The sequence below is a fragment of the Euwallacea fornicatus genome, chromosome 18 (assembly GCF_040115645.1).
Source record: "Euwallacea fornicatus isolate EFF26 chromosome 18, ASM4011564v1, whole genome shotgun sequence".
NCBI classification, from domain to species: Eukaryota; Metazoa; Arthropoda; class Insecta; order Coleoptera; family Curculionidae; genus Euwallacea; species Euwallacea fornicatus.
The window spans coordinates 4,210,590-4,235,604 of NC_089558.1; the positions used below are offsets into that span (position 1 = coordinate 4,210,590).

The following is a 25,015-nucleotide window of genomic DNA, read 5'->3' on the forward strand; positions in this document are numbered from 1 at the left end:
TTACAAGTTTTGGTATTTTTTGCGGAATTTTGAACTGAATGCTGCTAATATTGACTTTATGTTGCAATTACTATAAATACACAAAAAAATCCATTTCTATAAGCCATTTACCGACACTAAACAACTAAAACTGCGACAAAGAGGTTTGTTGATCAAAGCCATAGAATCTGAGTTTTTATATCCCGATATTTTCATTTATCTTTTGTGTCGGTAAATGGCTGAAACTAATTTTTTATAAAGGAATGTACAGAGAATAGAAATTATCGAGAAAATTCCTGAAAGTCGAAGGAGGACTGCTTAAACTAGAGGCTGCGTTCATTGTACGTATTCAGCTTATTATAATTATTTTTGTAATTTCTTTGTGTTTTAAGAAGTGACTCCGCGAAAAAGAAAAGTTTTATCTATTGAGGAAAAATATATAATGATGTCCAGATTTAAAGCAGGTGAAAGCAACAATACCACTGCAAATGAGTTGCCCTTATCGCAATCGACTGTTTGATGAAAATTTGTTTCAAAAAAAAAAAAAATTAATTATCCCATCATGGGGATATTGATCAGACGTTATTTAAGTGGTTTTAATGGTTAAAAGAAAGAAATAAAGGATCAGCGATCAATGGCTCAATACTAAATTCAAAAGCGAAACAGTTTGGCAAAACAATGAATAAAGGCCTGGAAAATAAATACTCAAAAAGTTGGATTAAATGCTTCCGGCACAGACACAACTTTGGGCATGGAAAAATTAGTGAAGAATCTGGTGGTATGCCAATTCCAGAGATAAAAAAATGGCTCAAAAGTGTGTGACTAGAAACTTGAAAACAATTTTTAGAATGATGAAGTTTTTAATGCAGACGAAATAGGTCTTCTGTACAAAACGACTCGGAAAAACACACAGAATTTTACAGGAGTGAAGCGTATAGGTGCACAAATGTCCAACGACAGAGTTGCTCTCTTCGTTGCTGCTAATATGACAAGATCAGAAAAACGTAAGTTGATTGTTATTGGAAAATGAAAAAACCTTTGCTGTTTCAATAATATCAAATTGTTATCTATGTCCGACATGTGTGATAAAAAAATCATGGCGACGCCAGACTTGTTTATAAGAAATTTGTACGACGGGACACTGAATTAAATAAAAAAAAGAAAAGAAATGCTCATGGTAGACAATGGTCCAGCTTAAAACTGTCAAATTCAAAGAACCTTTGTTAATGTTCAATATCTCCCATCAAATACTTCATTGGTTCTGCAGCTGGTTGACTAGAATATGATAAGGTGAATAAAAGTTCGTTTTAGAAAGCCCCAGCTAATGATTATTATTGAAAATAATCAGCAAATCAAAGAGTGTGTTATTAATATTTTGGATGCAGTGTCGATGATTTCTAAAGCATGGAACAGGATATCACCTCAAAAAATCACGAGTTGTTTAAAACATGCAGGTTTATAACTAGCACCAGCAGCTGACGGTTTTGAAGAGGACGACCTTCGTTCGATGAAGGATAAATAATCATTTTGAAAAAGAATATGATGCGCTTCTTGCTACGATAAAAAAAAAACTTTACATTATCAGATGAATTTTGAATCGATTTTGTACACTTTAACTTTTACTTGGAAACAAACGGTGCTTTGCCTGACGAGCAAATTGCAAATGAAGCGCGCTCACCTTTTAAGAAATTCAAATTGAGAATGATGGGGCTCTGAGAGAGAGGTGGAGATTTTAAGCAACCATCAATTGTAGAATCCCCACAGCTCTATAAACAACCCTGAACAGTTCTGCACTATACACTTATTTCCGAGACAAAAGACTTCTGAATGAAATCAGTTCCATCGAGAGACGAATCGAATTGATTTATCTTAACTTGAGATGCAAAAAGCAAATAAAACTTAAAAAATATTTGAAGAAATGCGTTTTTAGCATACACGTGTAAATATAAATAAATTAAAAGTTGTATTAAATTATTTACGTTTTATTATTTATCTGTTGTAGTTTTAAATTTTTTTAATAATTTGTGTTTTTTTCATATTTCGTTAACTATAAAAAAACAAACCTTGATGTAACGACTCTTTTTAGTCGATTCGCTCGGAGTCGTTATATTCGAATATCACTGTATTTCAAAACTACATACGGTTTAGTGTAATTTAAAATCCACAGATTCGGTTTTAAAGAAAAGTATTATAAGAAGAAAAAAATCGATTTCGCAAAAGTACAATACAAATCAGTCTCCGGTTATTTTTATAAAATGTCAGTAGTTATGTAGCCTTCTGTATTGTCATGGAGCCATCTGCGTTATACTGTGGTCATCTGCATTTCATCCCATCTTACCCTCTTGTATTATGCTGTGTAAGTCGTCAGGTGCATTGGACAAGTAGAGCCCATTAGGAGCACAAGATAAAACAACCCTTGATCATTGAAACGCCATCATTCTTCGTTATAATTTTTTTCGAGTGGTTAAAAATCTGATGAATATGAACTATTTCTGCAATAAAAATTGTTTTTTTGGTGCAAAGAAAACATCGAATTATGAAACTTTACAGGCCAATTAACCCATGAAACCTTCGTTAATGCAAAGCAGGAATTGGTTGATAGGTTGTAGTTTTGTCAGGAGTAAAATGGTGCCTATTTCGAACATTTAATTTAATTAACTTCCTATTAAGAAACGAGTTTATTTTATCGTTTGCGTATTATGAAACTGAATTTGTATTGCATTTGTCACATTTATTTTTTTCTCTTTATTGTCTTTTTTCTCAAAAATAAGTTGATCGATTTTAATCTGTATTACAGCATTAAATATGATTTTCAAATACCTTAAATTCGACATGTTTAAAAAAAAATGACCATTTTCGCCTACACATGGCGTAAGCCACATTTATGAAAACGAACATTAAAAAATAGAATGTTTCGTTCTATTTAATGCTGCTTTTGAATTTTGTAAAAACAATAATTTATTAAAAAGCTAAGGAAGGGAAGGTGATGAGAATTTAGAGTCGCACGGTATAAGATAATATTAACTCAAACTTTCTTTTTTGGGGTTTTTATTATAGAAATGTAGCGTTCCTGGTTGTTATGACTATTTTAATATGTTAGAGGACCTTGGAAATATCCATTACTTGATGTTTTGTCGAAACATTATTATTATAGCATATAACATCAGGAAAACGGTAAAAATTGCGTAAGTTTTTAATTGTCCGTTGTCCAATAGTACAGTTGTCATTAGTTTCAAACAAATATGTATTACCGATTACCACCAAATTGAGATAGAACGAGTAAAATTCTCTGCTTTAGATTTACCCAAATTTATTATAATGATGTGGATGATGAGATGTCTCAAAATTACTTTGAACAACCGTCTTTTTCATTGTTTCTCGCCTGACGTCTTTTTGGATAAAACCTTCGTTCACCCTTGGTTTATGAGCAAACACATTAAGCCGAAAGCTCATTAATTTTGGCTCCGCTTCACTCGCCTCATACATAAATCTTTTTTTTCCAGGTCGAGAGGGAGATTGCCATAATGAAGCTAATTGATCACCCCCATGTGTTGGGACTGACGGACGTCTACGAGAACAAAAAATATCTGTAAGTATTCATTTGCAAAATTTCAAAATTCTTCAGAAATCATCAGTCAACCCCGGTACAATTTCGCCATTAAGCCTTTTGCTCACTCCGTGGCGCCTCTAATGGAAACACTCAAAGCACCCTCAGCGACGCTACTGCCATTAATAATCGGCCTAATAGTCCAAACAGACACTTCCGAGTCCGAAACATTATCTGGACTAATACAAAAAGCTAAAATTTTACCATAGAGGCCGGTTACTTGGAGGGAAAAAAGATGGAAATATGGATGATAAATGAGTTTATAATATTTAAATATTCCTAGCGGATATCCACCCCCAGAAGTTAATTTTTAATGTGAAGCATATTGGTTTTGTCCCGCAAATCGTTTCATGCTTGAACTTTCGTACAATATATATTTGTCGGTGTTATTCTGTTCATATGATCTTTTTTTGATATTTTGATCAGCGAGGTTGTGCTTAGAAATTGGGAGGTCTCCAACAAACTTTTAAAGATTGTCGGGCTTTATAAGCTATTTGATAGGATGACTTAGCTAAATCCAGGAAAGGTATCTAAGTTTGGACTTTTTAAACACTATCTAAAACTAGTTTGAAGTCCATACAAAATTGAAAAGAATGTTGCAAAAGTGTCTGAAGCATTTTCGGTACAATATCTGAGGAGTGCTTCCCTAGTTTAGGATTCTACTTCAGACTTATTTCAACCACCCCTCAAGCTTCTCTATAAAGTTTTTAACGTCCCAAGCGAGTAATGATTAAGTTAATACCCTAATAAATCTCTTAAGGAAGTCATCCAGTTTTCACAACTTCATACGATCCATCTTTTTCCTTTAATTTCAGCTATTTAGTGTTGGAGCACGTATCAGGGGGGGAGCTCTTCGACTACCTAGTTAAGAAGGGTCGACTAACGCCTAAGGAAGCCAGGAGGTTCTTCAGGCAAATAATATCAGCCCTGGATTTCTGTCATAGTCATTCTATCTGGTGAGTGGAATACTATAATAATTAAGAAGGTTTATCCTGGACTATATGTATAAACAAAATCGTTTCTGAAACTTTGTCATTGTGATAATATGCAGTGAGGAACTAAAGTCCGCCCCCTCGCAAAGTTCTTGTCTTAAAAGTGATTACATAAAAAAATGTAAAATATAAAAGTTGTAGAGCTGATCTGACTCCTTTGAATCCCAAGTTGTATTTATACAGGTTGTGTCACCAAAAAGCAGTACCTAAGTTCTCACGATACAAACGCGAAGTTTGCTATAAACGTACTAGATGAAGTTGTGTTATCTCAATTGTGAAGGTTTTGTTAATGCATCGTACAGTTAAATGATATATACAGTGAATTAATACATTATTGGCACGCTCCTGATTTTTCAAATATCACAAAAATTGTAACATATTTTTTCAAAAAACTTTAAATATTTTCAATTGTGTACTTATTTTGTGAAAGTATTATATTAAACATTATTTAACTTTTTTATTATAATATTATATACAGGGTGTCCGGCAAGTCGATACAATAATTTTAGGGGGTGATAGATTACGTGATTCTGAATCGATTTAACTAAACATACCTATATACCAAGTGTTACAGTTTTCCTGATAATTCAGTTTTTAATATTTTTTAATTTAACCGTACTCTTTCACAATTGTTGGAGGGTAGAAGAACACCAAGCCTTTTAATCACAAAAATGTACTAAACTTTTTTATTGCCTATAGATAATTGTTTAAATTATTTCAAGGGTAAAATCTAAAATGGCTTTGTTACCTACTTAGAACTACATAAACATGATCTTCCGAGCTTGTAATAAAGCGAAGAGTCAAATTCAAACATGGATTTCATTTAAACGCTTAGGTGTAGGTTTATTCAAATTTCTTAAAAACTTCCTTAGGCAATAGTCTTTCAATCATATTGAAAAGATTCTTAAGAAACATTTTAAAAATGAGAGAAATAAACTTTTTATGTACCCGAGTAGCGTATTCACAAAAACGTTATCTACTAAAAATGATATTAAAAATGAAGATATTTGCTAAAAATGCAAATGTGCTGGATAGCCATCATTTTGGAAGAATTTGTATTTGATGACATTATCAAGTATTCAGGTAAAACAATTGTTTTTATCACCCCCTAAAATTATTGTATCGACTTGCCGGACACCCTGTATGTTATTGTAATCGCTCAGATTTTCATCCTCCCCAACCTTCCAGTTTTTCACTTTACATTTTCCACTATTTGGTTGCATAGTTATATCTATTATTAATCTTGCTCTAGCTGTTTCAAATGTCGGTTTGTTTCCTTCGTAGCATACTACCATATCCATCTCCTCCATAAATTGTTCCATCATTCTCCCTCTTTCCCCTGTTTTAACTGAGTTCCACATTAAATTTTTAGCATTGAAATCTCCGGCAACTAGCACTTTCTTTTTGTTTTCTTTCAGCTTCCTCTTGAGTTTTTCTAGATATATTTCGAATTCTGATGTTTTTTTATTCGGTGATAATTGTTTTACCTGAATACTTGATAATGTCCTCAAATACAAATTCTTCCAAAATGATGGCTATCCGGCACATTTGCTTTTTTAGCAAATATCTTCATTTTTAATATCATTTTTAGTAGATAACATTTTGGTGAATGCGCTGCTCGGGTACATAAAAAGTTAATTTTTCTCATTTTTAAAATGTTTCTTAAGAATCTTTTCAATATGATTGAAAGACTATTGCCTAAGGAAGTTTTTAAGAAATTTGAATAAACCTACACCTAAGCGTTTAAATGAAATCCATGTTTGAATTTGACTCTTCGCTTTATTACAAGCTCGGAAGATCATGTTTATGTAGTTCTAAGTAGGTAACAAAGCCATTTTAGATTTTACCCTTGAAATAATTTAAACAATTATCTATAGGCAATAAAAAAGTTTAGTACATTTTTGTGATTAAAAGGCTTGGTGTTCTTCTACCCTCCAACAATTGTGAAAGAGTACGGTTAAATTAAAAAATATTAAAAACTGAATTATCAGGAAAACTGTAACACTTGGTATATAGGTATGTTTGGTTTAATCGATTCAGAATCACGTAATCTATCACCCCCTAAAATTATTGTATCGACTTGCCGGATACCCTGTATAATTATATTAAACAACCTTAGCTTTGCAATTATCCGAAATGGGTCGGATTTGTAAAGCGATCTGGTAATTTTTTTGAAGTGATCCAGTTTTTGTTTCTAATTTCCTAAATGTTTTATTGGGGCAGAAACACGTCATTTTGAGCTAAAAAGGCTGGACGAACAGGCGGCCAAAGTTTCGTTACTAAGATACAGAAAGCAAAATCTTCTGACTTTTAACAACGTTTTAAGTCTTACATTTATTTCAGTTCTTTTGATATCTCTAAGTCCAATTTTGAGTATTTCTACATTGCTTTTGAAAATTTGCAGCGTTACATGTTGTAGTACTGATGTTTGTAATACATATAATGTAAAAAAGCAATAGGATTTTCTTGTTGTCGGACTGCATCAATTAAAAAATATACAGGGTGTCCCATTTAAAGCTATGATTAACGATTACTCAAAACCGGTGCTTTTTATAAAAAAAAAGTTTAAAATAAAAATTGTCCGATAGAGAGGCGGTTATTTTAAGATCATAATTTTTTTTCTTATGGAAATATTTTTTTATCAGATAGAAGGGTTGTTATCAGTTTTAAACAGAATATGCATTGCGAAACTTTTCTGGGAAAAAAATGCAATCATTTCGACTATCTCAAACATTGGACAAAAATCAAGGATAACTCTGCAGCAAAACGCCTAATAATTTTTTTTAAATAAAAGATATTCATTTTTTGAAGGTCTACAAGGATCTGTAACAAAATATGTGGTTGCCATGGAAATGACCTTAAAATGACATTTTGGCTATAAATCAGTTTTATGACATGTCCTCCTCTTTATCGGACAACATTTATTTGAAACTTTTTTTCATAACACATACCATTTTTGAATAATTTTCAATCACAGCTTTAAATAGGACAACCTGTAAATATAATATATTTGGTGTTAGTGAAATAAGTTTCGTAAATTTAACCAATGAATAAGAACATTATTTTAAATAAAAAAGTTCCGTATAACAGGGGTCGTAAATGCAACCATTTTCCCGGAAAACCAAAAATAAATATTTTGAGAATTGGCAACGTTGCATCGTGCTGACTTAGTTTTGAAACCTCCCTAAGTAGCTGCCTAAATTAGATATGGTGCATTTACACGGGTGTTTTGGGTCTGATACGTTTAATGATTAAAATGTAAACATGTGATCCTTATTTTGTTATCTGGAAAAACCGCTTACCTTTAAATTATTGTAGTCATCTCTAATTAACATAATATGTTACGTTACACAATTTATACCACGCACATCACAATCAAAAACATAAACTTGAATTTTTTTTACTATATTAAATGTTCCAAATGTCTCCCATTTGGGTCCAAACATGTACGACAAAGTTTTTTGACAATTTTTCCGTACATGATCAACAATTCCTGGCATATTTCTAATATGATCAGCAGCAGCGATAATACGTTGCCGTAACTGATTTTCATCCCTTTGTTCAGCAGCGTAGACGAAATTTTTCATGAAACTCCAAAAGGAAAAATCCAAACGATTAAGATCCGGACATCTGGCAGGCCAATGATTGGGACCATTTCTTCCTATCCATCTTTCTTTAAAGTTATGATTTAAGTACTCGACAACTGGACGTAAATAATACATTTTCACCTGGGTACGGTTAATAACTCAGAATAAATTCACGTATGCCTCACCCAAATTGACGTTGAAGATGAGGGGATGTGCGTAATAACAGAAGAAGCATTCGAACGAAAAACAAGGTCACATTAAAATATTAAACGTATGGAACAATATAGAGTCCATGACAAATGTGAAAACTACTGGCGGTTTTATCTTATCCTTTCCCACTGAGCCCTAATGGGTACCGCTTGTCCATGGTGCTAGGTATGTTTGTACAGGATAATGTGTCATACAAGATGGGATAAAATGCAGATGACCACAGAGCAACGCGACTCAGATGTTGGCGCGGTAAAGAAGTCTATCTATTTACCGCGCATCCAATGCAAAACTAACCTGAATTAACCTGTCTACTGCGCATTTGATGATTTATCGCTTCACTCGCAAAGATAAATTATGCGACCCTTCAAAGGGTCAGGTTTCCAGGGTTCAGTGCGATGTTGCTGCTTTAGATTACTTTTACAGTTTCAGTCGCATCATTAGTTCTAATTAAGTTTAAAATTGCTTTTAGCAATGTTAATAATGAATAATTTGAACTAATTTTTTGTTACACATCAAACAATCAACATCTGTCAAGTAGGTTTTTCAACATTTTATTCAAATTTTTGGCTTATTATCAATTTTAACTTTTTTTTCAAAAACTAATAGATCTTCGACCCCTTTTTGTAAGGAACTTTTTTGTTTAAAATGATATTCTTAATCATTAGTTAATTTTACGGATGTTATTTCACCAACACCCTGTATATTTGAAAAATAAGGGGCGTGCCAATACTTTGTTGATCCACTGTATTTCCAGCCACAGAGATCTGAAACCCGAAAACCTGCTCTTGGATGAGAAAAACAACATCAAAATTGCGGATTTTGGAATGGCTTCGCTTCAACCGATGGGCTCCATGCTGGAAACCAGCTGTGGATCACCTCACTACGCCTGTCCAGAGGTCATCAGGGTAAGTTGCAGTTTTTACAAATTCAGTGCCTGATTTTGAATAATTTTGCTCGTCATCACGGCGATTTCAAACAGAATTTTCATCTTCAAACATGACAATCAAACTTAAGTGCATCCCATGCAGCAAGTTCGTTCTCGAAAGGGCTGAAATACGGTTCGTGTGAACCCATTTAACGTTTAACCTATTTCAATGTAGGGCAGAAAGAAGTATCAATGCTGGATAAAGGGTTTTAGTCTTCTTTGACACGGATCCAGGGTATGGCCGGATATTATATACTGCTTAGGGGAATTTTCCAAACTCAAGACAGTTAGCTTTGATTTGATACGACCATACTAAATGAATTCTTTTTTACCCTTAATTAATGTCAAAACTAAAAAAAAATGCTTCCTTAACATTATATTTTGTAAGAAAACGAGAGACTTAAAGAAGTGTGATGCATTAATGGTTTCTGTGGAGAAAATACCGGCTCGTGAAATGCATAAATATTCCTTTTCAGGCTCCATTAACATTTTAATATAATGGATTTACCAAGTTTGCAACTATAAAGTTTAAATAAAGCACTTTTCTCTTTGCTCTCGTCGCAATTTTACGGTATTTTAAGTTTAATTGTGCCGAGATGTTGCAGGAAGTGAAGACGATTTATATAATTTTAGTTCACAAACTGTGACTAGCAGGAAAAAGAAAAGTTCCCAATGTGACAACAATTCTTAAATCACGTACAGTTAAAAATCTTATACTGTCCAGAAATCGATATTTTCATCATAAACTCCTTGTATGTTCTTTTATTCTATAAAATTGAAGTTAGTAGGGATTATCGTTCAATATACAAGGTGCGCCAATTAAAACAAAACGGAGCTGTTTTTTCAGTTGATAAAAGAGCTATGCAAAAATGCTCGGACACGTCAACTTTAGTGTGGAGGGGGAAGATTTTTTATTAGATATTTACGGTGATTGCCTTCACCCCCTGAGCAGGGAATGAACCACTCCTAAAATTTTAAATAGGAAGGGGGGTCAAGTGATATATCAAATTAAGAGCTTTTTGAAGGTCTTTATGGCGATATAAAAATTTCCTACCTTGAAGCAGTCGCTGATGAAAAAATCGATTATTTCTTCATGGACACTACAAATACAAAACACAAAGGCACCTAAATTAATTGTTCAAAATGCTGTTCGTTAACTTCTTGACAATAAAATAAGTTTGTTTCGAATAGCTGTCGTACCTTCCGGAGTATTTTGGGGGTGATTTGGCGGCATTCATTAACAATGCGTTCTCGCAAAATTTCTAAAGTCCCTGGAGGAGTGGAATGCACATTCGACTTGAGATGACCCCATAAAAAAAAATCTAATGGAGTCAAATCTGGAGACCTCGCAGGCCATCCAATTGGGTCCCTTCTATCAATCCAGTGACCAGGAAAATTTTCATTTAGAAAGTGCCGAACTGCTAAAGCATAGTGCGGTGGTGTACCATCTTCTTGAAATGTCAATAAGTCTTCTGAATAATCCGGATTATTTTCCACAAGATCTACTAGTTGGGCATAAGCAAAGTCTTCCAGCAACTGAAGATAAATCTCGCCAGTCAGATTTCCGGGAATAAAATATTTTCCGATAATGTAGTCTTCAAAAATACCTGCACAAACGTTTAATTTTTGAGGGAGTTGTGCGTGCGCTTCGTGAAAGATATTTGGATTAATGTCTGACCAATATCTACAGTTGTGACGATTAACAATGCCATTTAAAGAAAAACTTGCTTCATCCGAAAAGCAGATGTTGAAAATAAAATTGTGGTTTTCAGCGGCTCTTTAACTTATGAGCTCGTAATACTGTTGTCGGCGGTCAAAATCGTCCTCGTTTAATTTTTGGACAAGCTTAATTTTGTAGGGGTGAAATTTATATGATGTTAAAATTCTGTGAATGCTGGTTGCGTTTATTCCAGTGAAAGTCGACAATTGTCTTGTACTAGTTGTTGGTTCTGAAACCATTTGTCCTAAAACCCCTACCTCCATCGCTTCAGTTCTTACCGGATGTCTACGATTTGTTTTTACGTTAAGAATTGAACCAGTTTCTCTAAACTTCTGTACTAATTCCAGCACATACTTTCGGCTAACATGTTTCTCCCCATAACGTTGGTTGAAAATATTGGCTGCTTGGTTCGCACATTTTCCATTAACGGAAAATAATTCAATAATCGTAATTCTATCTGTAGTGGGATAAACCATTTTTAACAATTAACGCAGGCGATAAATTACCATATTACTTGAGACTCACAAACTAAATGGGTGTAATGTTCGATGTTTTCGATGCTTCCAGACAAAAACGTGTTGATAAGGATTTTATTTTCAGTATAGTAAAAAGCATTAAACTTTATCCATTTTGAATTCTTTCTCTAAAATGGTTAGATCGCACCTAATTTCAACAGATAAAGACGAAGAATGTTAATTGAATCATAGTATTTAATTTCTATTTCTTGATTCACAAAACGCATTATTATTACCTAACAAAATCCATGATTTTAGCACAAAATTTGGTTCATGAAGAAATAATCAATTTACTCATCAGCGGCTGCTTCAAAGAAAGGAATTTTTGTATCTCCATAAAGACCTTCAAAAAGCCTTTAATTTGATGTATCACTTGAACCCCCTTCCCATTTAAAATTTTAGGGATAGTTCATCCCCTGCTCAGGGGGTGAAGGCAATCACTGTAAATATCTAATAAAAAATCCATACTAAAGTTGACGTGTCAGCGCATTTTTACATAACTCTTTTATCAATCGAGAAAACAGCTCCGTTTCCTTTTAGTTGGCGCACCTTGTATATTCATCGCTACCGTTAAGTATTTTCTTCACTTTTCACATCTTTATTATTAAATTGGCAAAACTGATTTTTTTTTTGATATTAGACGCTCTGTAAATTTTTACATATTCTTGAACAGTCAATAGAGGTCATTTCTAAAATATGTCTCTTATTTCTCTGTACTAGTTTTTGAGTGATTTTTGGATTGGTAAGTCATTTAATATGGGTTTTCTTTTCAAGATCGCCGTACTTACATCCGAAATTATGGCACGCCGTATGAGAAAAATTCATCTTTATCTTGTTGAAATGCCTTTACATTTAATACTTTTATTTTACCACCACTGTGCCGACGCCATGAAATCATATTAGGAACCACTCGATATCATATAGCTATCTTTGTTTACTGCGTGAGATTAGAGGGAGTCGAAAATAATGACGTTGACCCTGTTACCCGAAGTAGTAAAATAGAGTCTGAATGCAGTTCACACATGCCTTCTGGTAAAACACGTATCTCGTGTTTTTATTTTGAGCGTGTGTCAGAAAAGCGTGGATGTATGCTGTACAATAGAGTATAACAAAACGTTTGAGTCGTAAGTTAATATGAATAGTGAGGGCTGATGAGAGCTTAAACAGGCAAAATTAGACACTTTTCTTTGATTTGGAGAGTGTGATGTTGGTAATTTTTATGTTTTCGGCAATTGTTTCTACAGGATTTTTCCAAAAATGTGGACAATATTCCAAAAGTGAAAAGTTCTTGTTAAATGATTGTACTTATACTTATAAATTGTTATCCAAAAAGTTACCCTGGCGGAAATACCGCTTTTCAAAACTTGATAGTGAAAATGGTATTTTCTACCTCATTTTTTTTTCAATTGATAAATTTAATGAATTTTCGGTGACCCCTGTATCATACCAAGGCTAATAAGATATAGCCTAACACCTCTTTCTACATCTTTGGGGAGATGGAGGGGAAGCCACCTTCAACTTTTTCATCCCTTGTCTTGGGTTTTTTACACCTTTATGTGGTTTAATAAATTTATGGAGTATCTAAGAAAAAAAAAACTCTTGTTTGATGTGCTTAAACCGAACCGTTTAAAAAAAACATCATTTTGTCAAAAGGCGTGTTTTACAGAATTAACGGAATTTTGCGAGTATTTTTTATTCTATCAACTAGAAACCAAAGTAAACCACATTTTTGTGTTGAATTTGTTAAAAATAAATTCATCAACTGGAAGAAAAGTTATTTAGAAAATGCCATTTTCGCTATTAAATGTTAAAGGGCTGTATTTCCACAAGGGTAAGTTGGTGGAACTCAATTTATAACCAGAAATACAATCTTTCGATAAGAACTTTTATTTCCGGGATATTGCCTACATTTTTGGAAAAACCCTGTATAAAACGATCGATTATACCGTGACGATAGTCAAATCAGCTAATATATTTTTCCTTATTAGTCTCGTGTTTTACCGCACGTGTGCCTGAAAAGATTATACCGTGCGCTAATATTTAATTGAACTTATAGACGAAAATAAAGTTTATGAGAAAAATATTGTGCTTCAAACGTGCATAAAGTTTTTGATTGCACTCAATGGCTGAGCCGTATTTCATGTGCTATACAGGGTAATATAAATGCGGCGTTCGCTATTGCGATTTTGAGAGCTATGAAAAATGTGCGGTCACTTAAATTATAGCAAAGTTGGGCATTTTAGAGCTTTGTTAAACGTCATTTTAAAATCAGGGAAAATTGCGTTTATTTCCTAATATAATTGAAAAAAAACGAAATTTTCACAAATAGCTTTTATTTTTTTAAAGTTATTGGAAGAAATTTTTAAGAATAAATTTTACTTCTTTATGGGCACTTTTGCTCTTTTATAAAATGGCATCATTAGATTTTAAACACAACGTTTCGGAATTTGAAAACCATCATCATTTTTTTTTAATACGAATCTGAATTTTTTTTTAACTATTTTATTGGAAAGCTTTTAATTTTTTGACTTAAACGGTGTGTCGTACACGTAGTAAAAACGAACGTACCAGTGCAAAATCTATTTTTAATGAATAAAATGTTGAAAACTACTCAGACATAAGTGTTACAAATTTGGTTCCAATCGGCAAAAATGTTAATAATTCAGCTGGTCTCCTTCAGGATATTCGTGAAAACACGCTTCACTAGCACTCACAGAATTTCTATGTTGTATGAAATAAGGTTGCAAAATATCACGATATTCTCTATTTGGGTAATCCATAAGTTTTTCCAAGTTCAGTGCGCTGTTAATAGTTTTGAAAGTGCTACAAAACTATTCAATAGGTCTTAACATCTCAAAACTGACGCCTTATGGCTACTCACTTTATTACTTCCTTAGTAACGTTTATGTCTGAGTAGTGGTTCACTATTTTATTTACAAAAAGTGTATTTTGCACTATCACGTCACTTCTTTCTATAGGTGTGACACATCATTTAATTCAGAAAGTCAGAGGCTTTCCAAAAATACAATAAAAAATTGGGAGTTGCATCTGAAAAATTATGTTGATGATGGTTTCTATATTCCAAAACGTTGTATTTAAAATGTGATTACGCCGTCTTATAAAGGAACACAAGTGTTCACGAGGAAGTGAAACTCATTATCAAAAATCTTTTTAACTAGCTTTTAGAAAAATTAAGTAATTTGTGGAAATTTCGCAATTTTTCCTAATTTTAAAAACGGCATTTAACAAAGCTCGAAAATTCGTAACTTTGCCCAAATTTGACCGATCTCGTCACTTTTATGGTTATCGAAATTTCAATGATCAGCAACGAATTGATATTATCCTGTAGAGTGTCATATTCCGCGCTTGTAAGGTAAATAATTGTTTCCATATTAAGTCCTCAATAGCTATGAAACTAATATGTTTTAAAATATTAATCTGAATTAAATGAGTAAACAGCCAGATAATCGTCGTCCTTCTCTATCAAATATGCATCGTTAGTTAATTTAAGTATAACAGTGAGGCATCTATGTCTTTTAAATATGGATTCAAATTTCTTATTTAAAATTCAGAACGATCCTTCGGCCAAAACTGCCCCGGTCCTGAATTGGTAGTGCGCTTTAACCTTAAGGAAGAAAAATATTTTAGGCGATTACCTTTAATGCCAAGATAACGCGTTGCCTTCAAAATAAGGTTTCAGCTAGTCCTTCCTTTAAAATGTATTGCTTGGAAGCGTTCCAACAAAGCTTTATATTTTGGGTACAAAGCTGCCCTGTCAGCAAAAATCTTTATGTTTATTGCAGCATTTCCAAATTTACGACCGAGTTTTTGCTTTCAAAAAAAAGCCTCCATTAATGTCATATTTTAAACTAATCGAAAACTTCTTTAGTTAAGTTTCCTAATTTATCGGGTTATTTTGCAGGGCGAGAAGTACGACGGCCGAAAAGCGGATGTGTGGTCCTGTGGCGTAATTCTCTATGCTCTCTTGGTGGGCGCTCTGCCCTTTGATGACGACAATTTGAGACAGTTGCTGGAAAAAGTCAAACGGGGCGTGTTCCATATTCCGCATTTTGTACCACCCGATTGCCAAAGTTTACTGCGAGGAATGATCGAGGTTAATCCAGAAAAAAGACTCACGGTAAGTCTAGAGGAAACGGGGATCAGATGGGAAATAACGTTCTAGGTCAATCCGTAAAAAAGATTGACGGTAAGTTTGGGGGGAACCGGAATCAGGAGGTCAAAGTTTTCAGAGAGAGACCGAAACCGGGTCATGTTAGCCATAGAAATATTCGCGCAAACTGGGAAACGAGAGATAACGGTGTTAAGGCGAAGAATGCACGTATGTTATGGCATTCTACTGATATAGTTGGTAGATAGCGGAACAAACAAGGATTTAGCTTTATCCAGTAGTCGTTGGAAATTTGCATGTGGAATTAGGGATTCGAAAATCCAATAAAGAAAGCCGGAAATTCCTTTTGTTCCCAGAAATTAATTCGAAGAAATGGGAATTATGTAATATGCGAATCAAAACGTAAGCTCTCTACTTTATTCTTTTCTAGAGGGAATAAAGGAAATGGATAATGCCTCTTATATGGCGGCTATACGTTCAACCATTCTTCGTTTTTAACATAATCAAAATCTTAGTAGATTCACTTTTGAAAACATTTTTTCGATCTTTACATTTCTTCTATGGGTATTTAGCAGTCTTACATGAAGTAGACATTCGAATTCGTAATCGTGTTTTTAATATATTTGATACCTCCGTTCTCAGTCTCTAATAAGGGGTCCTAATCGCGTAAACGCGAGACATAAAATTAATACCTCTCATTGTCGGCACTAAAAAATTGCAAAGATTGAGGACAAAATTAACGTCATGTATAGGAATTGTGCAAGATATCGACGAGCGGTTTGCTGCATGCCATAGAGCTCGTTGAAACGATTAATTTCAGTTCATTGTTTAAGGCAATAGGGCAATTGCCCCACGTCCGGCCGAGCAATTGCGGTTCAAAGCTTGAAAAGTGCCAAAAACTTGCTATCAATTCCCCTTTGATAATTCTAAAAAAAATCTTCGAGATTTTCGGTGTTCTGTGTATCGATCTGATGGACTTATATACAGGGTGGGACACCAAGAGCGCCTCGGGGTATTACGTCCTTATTAATAATTTGATCCAAAATTCTTTTTAGAGGTGTATGTAGGACCTTACAAGGTACACTTTAAAAATACTTTCATTTATACAGGGTGTATATAAAAAAAATACATCTCAAATATATGTTTTTTTTTAATGGGACATCCTATATTTTATTACATATTTGGAATTATAAGAAGAAAATAGTACAAATTTTTATAACACACAGTGGGTCTAAAACAATTGCTTCTCAAGAAATTTTAGAAAATATAAAAATGCAATAGTTAAGAAAATTTTTTTTTGCTAGGTGAAATGAGTTACTTGGCTATTATTTTTTTACTATTATTTCTTAAGTACAAACTAATCTTCAAACTAGAATGAATTATTTACTAAACTGATATACAGGGTAAGCAAAAAGATTGGTCAAATTTTACTCCCTTATAATTTAGCATAACTTTCTTATTTAAAACGGAATATATATATTTTTATGTATTACTTAGAATCACTTATTAATTCTCTTTCAATTGATACTATAGTGTTCTTTACCTATCTTTTACCGTTTTCCCATAATATGAAATTTTATTTAATTTTCAATAATAACATTAAATATATTTATATATTTTATGTATTTCTTCCAATAATTCTACAAGTCTATTTTCAATAAAGTCTTTGAACACTTGTTCAGTTAAATTGGCTTCAAAAAAGTAAGGTCCTATAACGGAAGTATTTAAAATTCCACCCCACACATGAAGGGACCATCTATGCTGTCGATCGACTGTGCGGAAAACTAATGGCTTTTCATCAGCATAATAATGGAAATTATGCCTATTTGCTAAGTCATTGTTATGAGAAGTCGACTCATCCGAAAATAGAAGGCAATCCAAAAAACTGTCATTTTGTGCACACTTTTCCAAAACAAAAGGAAAAAATCAATTCGTGCTTGATAATCAGTTTCATATAATTCTTGATGTAACTATATATCATAAGGATGAAATTTGAAACTTTTAGCAATCCTTCCGACTCTCCTTCTACTTAAACCCAGCTGTATTATTTAATGTTATTATTGAAAATTAAATAAAATTTCATATTATGGGAAAACGGTAAAAAATATGTATCGAACACTATAGTATCAATTGAAAGGGAATTAATTAGTGATTCTAAGTAATACATAAAAATGTATATATTCCATTTGAAATAAGAAAGTTATGCTAAATTATAAGGGAGTAAAATTTGACCAATTTTTTTGATTACCCTGTATATCAGTTTAGTAAATAATTCATTCTAGTTTGAAGATTAGTTTCTACTTAAGAAATTATAGTAAAAAAATAATAGCCAAGTAACTCATTTCACCTAGCAAAAAAAAATTTCTTAACTATTGCATTTTTATATTTTCTAAAATTTCTTGAGAAGTAATTGTTTTATGCCCAATGTGTTTTATAAAAACTTGCACTATTTTCTTCTTATGATTCCAAATATGTAATAAAATATAGGGTGTTCCATTAAAAAAAACATATGTTTGAGATGTATATTTTTTTATATACACCCTGTATAAATGAAAATATTTTTAAAATGTACCTTGCAAGGTCCTACATACACCTCTAAAAACAATTTTCGATCAAATTATTAATAAGGACGTAATACCCCGAGGCGCTCTTGGTGCCCCACCCTGTATATGAGTCTTATATTGACCGTGGGAACATCAGTTGGTATCGTGGAGCCCAACTCCCACAAGCAACTAACAAGTAATTTCAATATGAAGCATGGGCGTACACTCTTGTGACCTGAAACAAAAAAGTCAATATCAATTCCTAAAATATCCTCAAAGCAATTAGAGATTCGCATTAATTTAGACTCGAACAAGAGGCGAATACAGTTGAGGACTAAAACAAAAAAAATCAATATTAATTATTAAACAAAACTTTCAAAGCAATTACAGTTTCGCATTAACATCGACTCGAACCAGTGGTGGACACAGTTGAAACCTGAAACAAAAAAAAAATATTAATTCCTAAACTAAACCTTCAAAGCGATTAGAGTTTCGCAATGATTTCGATTCGAACCTGAAACGTAAACCGTTTAGACCTGGAACACCTAAAAAACAAACATTTATTGCTGAGAAAAAATCCTTTATACAGGGTTATTCACGCTATACGGCTCGGAATATTGTGGCCAAAATACGAGGTCTTCTAAAAATTTTTCTTTTGGGTTATATGGGGATCTATTATGGCTACTTTTTAAAATTATTTTCATATTATACAGGGTGTCCCAAAAGTGCTAAAAGTATCAAAGTTGTGTTTTTTTTAATGGAACCCCTTGTATATTGTTGCATTTTTGGATTCTCCGATCAAAATAAATGTGTGTTTTAATAAGGTTTACAATACCTAGCACTTACGGTTTTTGAAATAATTTAAATTTTGTAAAAATTTGGCCTAATTTTCATGTTTTAACCACTTAAGCAGTATTTAAGTTATGTAAGCGTAATTTACAGTGTAGTGTAATAATGGATCATACTTTATATCCCAATCATGAAAAACTTGCCAGCTTATACAGGGTGTGCAAAAATTAAAACTATTCAAATGAGGACTTTAAGTGGCTATAACTGGATTAAATTAAATGCAATGCCATATTTTTTAACTTACCAGGATATGAGTTTTTAAATACCCATCGAATGGTACTAGGGTGTTCATAGCTAAGTCTTCGCGTTTTTGCAGAATGCACTAAATAATGGCTCCTTGCGCCATTTGGCGTCTTTTAGTTCAAAGTTCCAATGTATCTAGTTGCCTATGATATTTCAAAATATCAGATAGTTAATTTAGTTTATTTTTTAGTTTAGTCTGCAAAGGTACTTTTTTTCTAGAGTGTGTAATGTACCCTCAGGCTACGCCTATGCCTATGCAATCCGTCCGATCATGTCCGTGATGACTATATGTTGGGAACCCATTTTCTTCCTGTAAGGGTTGCCCTGCATAAAGGAACTTTCACTCTTTTATCCTTATCAAGACAAAGGTCTAAATTCATCCATATTTGGTCAAAATCTTTACAGCTGCAATTCCCCGTAAATTCTCAATTTTTGCCTTTGTCTCAAGATACGGTTTAAGGATTTAAAAAGTTACCAACTGTGGATTGACCCTGTTAATGGGTACCGATCCGTACGTATTACCGTAGTATCGAAGAAAATGTTTTTATGGTAGTTGGTTCAGTTATAGAAAATCCCAACATTAGTCAAAACGTGATATCCGAAGTTACTAACGTTAGTCAAGCAAATGTTTCAAGAATTCTTAAAAAACACAGTTTTTATCCTTATAAAATCCAACTTTGCCAAGAACTTTATGGATATGATTTTGACAACCGAACTGAATTTTGCATGTGGGTGTTAGATAAAGTGGCAGAAAATGAAAACTTTTTCGGTGAAGTATTATTTAGTGATGAATGTACTTTCCATAACAATGGTCTTGTAAATAGACATAACTTTCATTACTATTCTGATTCGAATCCACATGAATACAGAGTCATGAGAAATCAGAATAGGTGGTCCGTTAATGTGTGGGGTGGAATACTGGGCCCGTATTTAATTGGGCCGTATTTTTTTGAAGGACCTTTAAACGGTGTGACGTTTCTGGATTTTCTTTGGCACCAAACTTCCAGTATTATTAGAAAAAGTCCCTTTAAATATTAGAACTACCATGTGGCTTCAATTGGATGGGGCTCCGCCTCATTATCATCGCGAGGTTCGGCAATTTTTAAATGCCAACTTTAAAAACAGGTGGATAGGAAGAAACGGATTTCAAAATTGGCCCCCCAGATCCCCGGACTTAACTCCACTAGATTTTTTTTTGTGGGGATACATAAAAGGAATTGTCTACAATACGCCTCCAACAACTCCACAGGATATGAAAACACGTATAAGAGACGCGTTTGAAACTGTTACTCCGCAAATGTTGTCCAGAATTAGCGGTGGTTTTGAAAAAAGAATTTGTAAGTGTTTGGAAATGGACGGTCGACATTTCGAACATCTGTAATAAATATTTTGTTTCCGTTTTATGTTATATTTGATATGTGATTTAAAACATTGAACTAAAAGACGCCAAATGGCGCAAGGAGCCATTATTTAGTGCATTCTGCAAAAACGCGAAGACTTAGCTATGAACATCCTAGTACCATTCGATGGGTATTTAAAAACTACATATCCTGGTAAGTTAAAAAATATGGCATTGCATTTAATTTAATCCAGTTATAGCCACTTAAAGTCCTCATTTGAATAGTTTTAATTTTTGCACACCCTGTATAAGCTGGCAAGTTTTTCATGATTGGGATATAAAGTATGATCCATTATTACACTACACTGTAAATTACGCTTACATAACTTAAATACTGCTTAAGTGGTTAAAACATGAAAATTAGGCCAAATTTTTACAAAATTTCAATTATTTCAAAAACCGTAAGTGCTAGGTATTGTAAACCTTATTAAAACACACATTTATTTTGATCGGAGAATCCAAAAATGCAACAATATACAAGGGGTTCTATTTAAAAAAACACAACTTTGATACTTTTAGCACTTTTGGGACACCCTGTATAATATGAAAATAATTTTAAAAAGTAGCCATAATAGATCCCCATATAACCCAAAAGAAAATTTTTTAGAAAACCTCGTATTTTGGCCACAATATTCCGAGCCGTATAGCGTGAATAACCTTGTATAGTTAGTTTTGAATTAATTTCGACTTGGAGCCGAAGCGTACACAGTTGAAACTTCTATTACAACAAAAACAGTATTAATTTCTAAAAAATGCTTCAAAAATCTTAGAAAGAGATCAAGTGGCGAAATCATTTATCGGCCACGTCCAAAGATGATTCTCAGTGCCTTTCAAAAAAGCTAAAATTGCAATTAGTTTCGACTTTCAACTAAAATTCTAATTCTGTCGTTCTCATTAACTTGACAACACTTAATTGTGTTAAATAAACAACAATCAGAACTCACCCCCTGAACACAAAAAGCGTGAGCGAGAATTACATCAGCAGCATCCACTTTCATTCACATAATGACCGCAAAACGCCGCCCACTTTTACTCACTTTCTCACTAAGTCGTGGATGCACTAACGGCGTATCCTCACGAGTCTTTAAAACAAAAGAAAACTCAATTGTTCTGATTATAAGTGCAGCGTGCATTACCAACATCTTATTCACTGTCGTACTAACATTCAAGTGAATCAATTACGAAGCGATATACAGTAGTGGTCATAAATATAGCAACTTTTAAAAATTTTAAATAAAATGTATCTATTCGGCTAAACCCAATATACGTTTTTATATTATTTATCTTCCACAACCGTTGATGTTTAAAATTCATCTAAATAAAATATCAACAATTCCTATAAAAAACTATCAAAACATATTTTTTCAATACCGGACAAAAATATAGTAACTCTTGGAATTTTAAAATTTCACTTGATTTACAGACTTGTGTGTTTAAAGATGTTTTATATTATAGTCTCATTATGGGTCGAGGTAAATCAATCTCATCAGAGATCAGGAAAATTATCATTGAGCGGTATAAAAGTGGCGAACGGCAAAGCGAAATTGTAAAGATTTTGGATGTGCATAAGTCAATTGCATCTCGAATTATTTACAAATTCAGACAAACAGGAAGTGAAGCAGCTGTAAAAAATTCAGGACACACAAGGAAAACTACCAAAAGAACTGATAAATGGATAATTCGAATATGTCAAAAAATCCATTTCTATCATCCACTCATATAAAATTACATTTAGAGGAAACGGGCCTAGCTCATATCAGTTCCAAAACCACAAGAAGAAGATTAGTGGAAAATGGATTATTTGGTAGGCGACCAGCGATAAAATCATTGCTGTCTAAGAAGAACGTTAAAGCCCGACTTCAGTTTGCGCAGAATTGCCAACACCGGACATCTGAACAGTGGAAATTGGTAGTTTTCAGCGATGAGTCCAAATTTAACTTATTTAAAAGTGATGGCCCATCATACATTAGACGACCCAAAGGCGCAAGGTTGCAAAAAAAGTTTGTTTTACCGACCGCAAAACATGGAGGAGGTTCGATTATGGTTTGGGGTTGTTTCTCTGGTTTTGGTATGGGTCCGCTTCATAAAATAGAAGGTCGCATGGATCGGTTCATGTACCGAGATATCCTCAGGAATCATTTACAACCATATCTTGAAGAAACCATTCCACTAAGAAGCATTTTCCAACAAGATAATGACCCCAAACATAAATCGAAACTTGTTTCAGAATGGTTTAGAGAGGAAAGGATAGAAGTTCTTGCTTGGCCATCGCAATCTCCCGATCTCAATCCTATAGAAAATTTGTGAGAATATGTGGATAATAAAATTCGGAATGATACATATTCCAATTTACAGGATTTATTTCAGGCACTTCAAGAAGCCTGGAAGAGTATTAATAACAATTACATACATCAACAATTTAACAAATTCAATGCCACGAAGATGTGCAGAAGTTATTCAGCAGCGAGGGTATTATACAAACTATTAATTATTGAACAATTCTTTTGTAATTTGTTGAAGTTTTATTACTCTTTATAATTATTTTGGAAAAGTTGCTATATTTTTGTCCAGGTCGAAATGAATATATTTTTTTATTTTTGCATATAAATTATTATTGTTTTATTGTTATATACTTCTATCATTAACAGTCATTTTAGAATCATATTTTCAAAACCTATTTTGAATTTAGGCCGTTAAGTCTAAATTATTTGAAATTTTAAAAAGTTGCTATAATTTTGACCACTACTGTAGGTACGAAAAGGGTACGAAAAGGTACAATCTGCCTTTTTTAAAGGTCAATCATTGGTCTTTTAATCGATACGCAATAGGAAGGAACGGGCAATGTTTCTAGATTTACTAATTACTAAAAGTTGCCAATTCAAGGTAACAGTTTCATTATGCAAACATATCTCAACGGCATAAAGAAATATATCCTACTGTAAAGGGAATTTGATTGAAAAAAGGGCTGAGATTTTTCAAGAAAAATACTAATCTAGAATTTCATATCGTATTAAATACATTACGTTCGTAGTTGATGTGCATACACAGGGTGTTCCAGAATCCTTCTGCCAACTGTTTACTGTAGGTTCCCATGACCAAAATAAGGTATAATAAAATTTATATAAATAAATGTCCGATTGGCTTTTATTTTCGAGATACAGGGTGTTAAGTTTTAAGAAAAAAAATGGTTTTTATTTTTGAATTTTCAAACTGCTTAATTTTTTTTAATTAAATTTTGTATATTTGTTTAGCATATCGCTAGATGTGATTCAAAAAATTATTAACGTTAACCAGTAGTTTAGTCATAAAAAAAATTCTTTGATTAAATGCATTTTTACAATTTAAGTAAAGAAAGTTTTTAATTTTTTCATGTCATAAGCTCCTGAGATATTTGAAACAAAATGTCGGTGCGAGTTCCGGATATCAATGGGTATAAAGCTAAAAACTCCTGGCCATTATAAATCAGCCAGTGGCGGAGCCAAGTGCGCTATAGTTTCTTTTTTAATATAAAATTAAGAATGTTCTATACAATATTTGAAATGATATATATTATAATTTGAGTCATTGCATTATCTCGCAATTTCCTCTTTTGAAATTTCTTGTATTCTTGATAGTTTAGTCACAAAAAACTTAAAAGTTTATAAAATAAAACCAGTTTATAATTATAAACTTAATATCTTTTGAAAAAAAATAGCAATAACAATAACGATAATTAAATTAATGTTCGAATTGACCGCCATTTTCTTCAATGCAAGCGCTGCACCTCTTTCGCATACAGTGTTCAGTATATTGTCATTATCTTTTTCGGTTTCTACAATTAGTAAATAATATCGCACGAATTAAGATTAATATAGTGAGTAGAGTGATTAATTAAGACTAAACTACTGAAAATACAACAAACTAAAAGACAAAAAATTTGCTAAACACATTGGCGCATATGATGGACTAGTTTAAACAAAATATCATACTGAGTGTTACAATTTTTTTTACTAAAAAGGAAGCATGACACCCATATCTCCGTCTCTGGTAAATGGTTAAAGTTAATAATTTTTTGAATTATACTTACCGATATGCTAAACAAATGACGGAATTTGGTTAAAAAGGCGTTTGGAAATTGAAAAATAAAAACATTTTTTTTTTAAACTTTAACACTCTGTATCTCGAAAATTTTGTCAAAACTTAATAACTTCGTAGACTTAATAATAGTATGTGTGGCCTTATAATACTCTTACAAACAGCCATAAGAATCCTATCGCGATCTTGCGAGGACATCTGGTTATTCAACAAATTATCCAGAATTCCTAATTTTCATTCTTA

General features: G+C 32.9%; 1 protein-coding gene across 2 annotated transcripts in view; it reads left to right on the plus strand.

The window, feature by feature from the left end:
• Positions 1-25,015, plus strand: part of sff (sugar-free frosting) — a 66,652-nt gene that overhangs the window by 11,856 nt on the left and 29,781 nt on the right. For both annotated transcript variants that reach the window (XM_066293138.1, XM_066293139.1), the window contains exons 3-6: positions 3,483-3,568; positions 4,402-4,542; positions 9,130-9,280; positions 15,458-15,673. In XM_066293138.1, the coding sequence (XP_066149235.1) occupies positions 3,483-3,568; positions 4,402-4,542; positions 9,130-9,280; positions 15,458-15,673 (594 nt within the window). The remainder of the gene's footprint in view (positions 1-3,482; positions 3,569-4,401; positions 4,543-9,129; positions 9,281-15,457; positions 15,674-25,015) is intronic.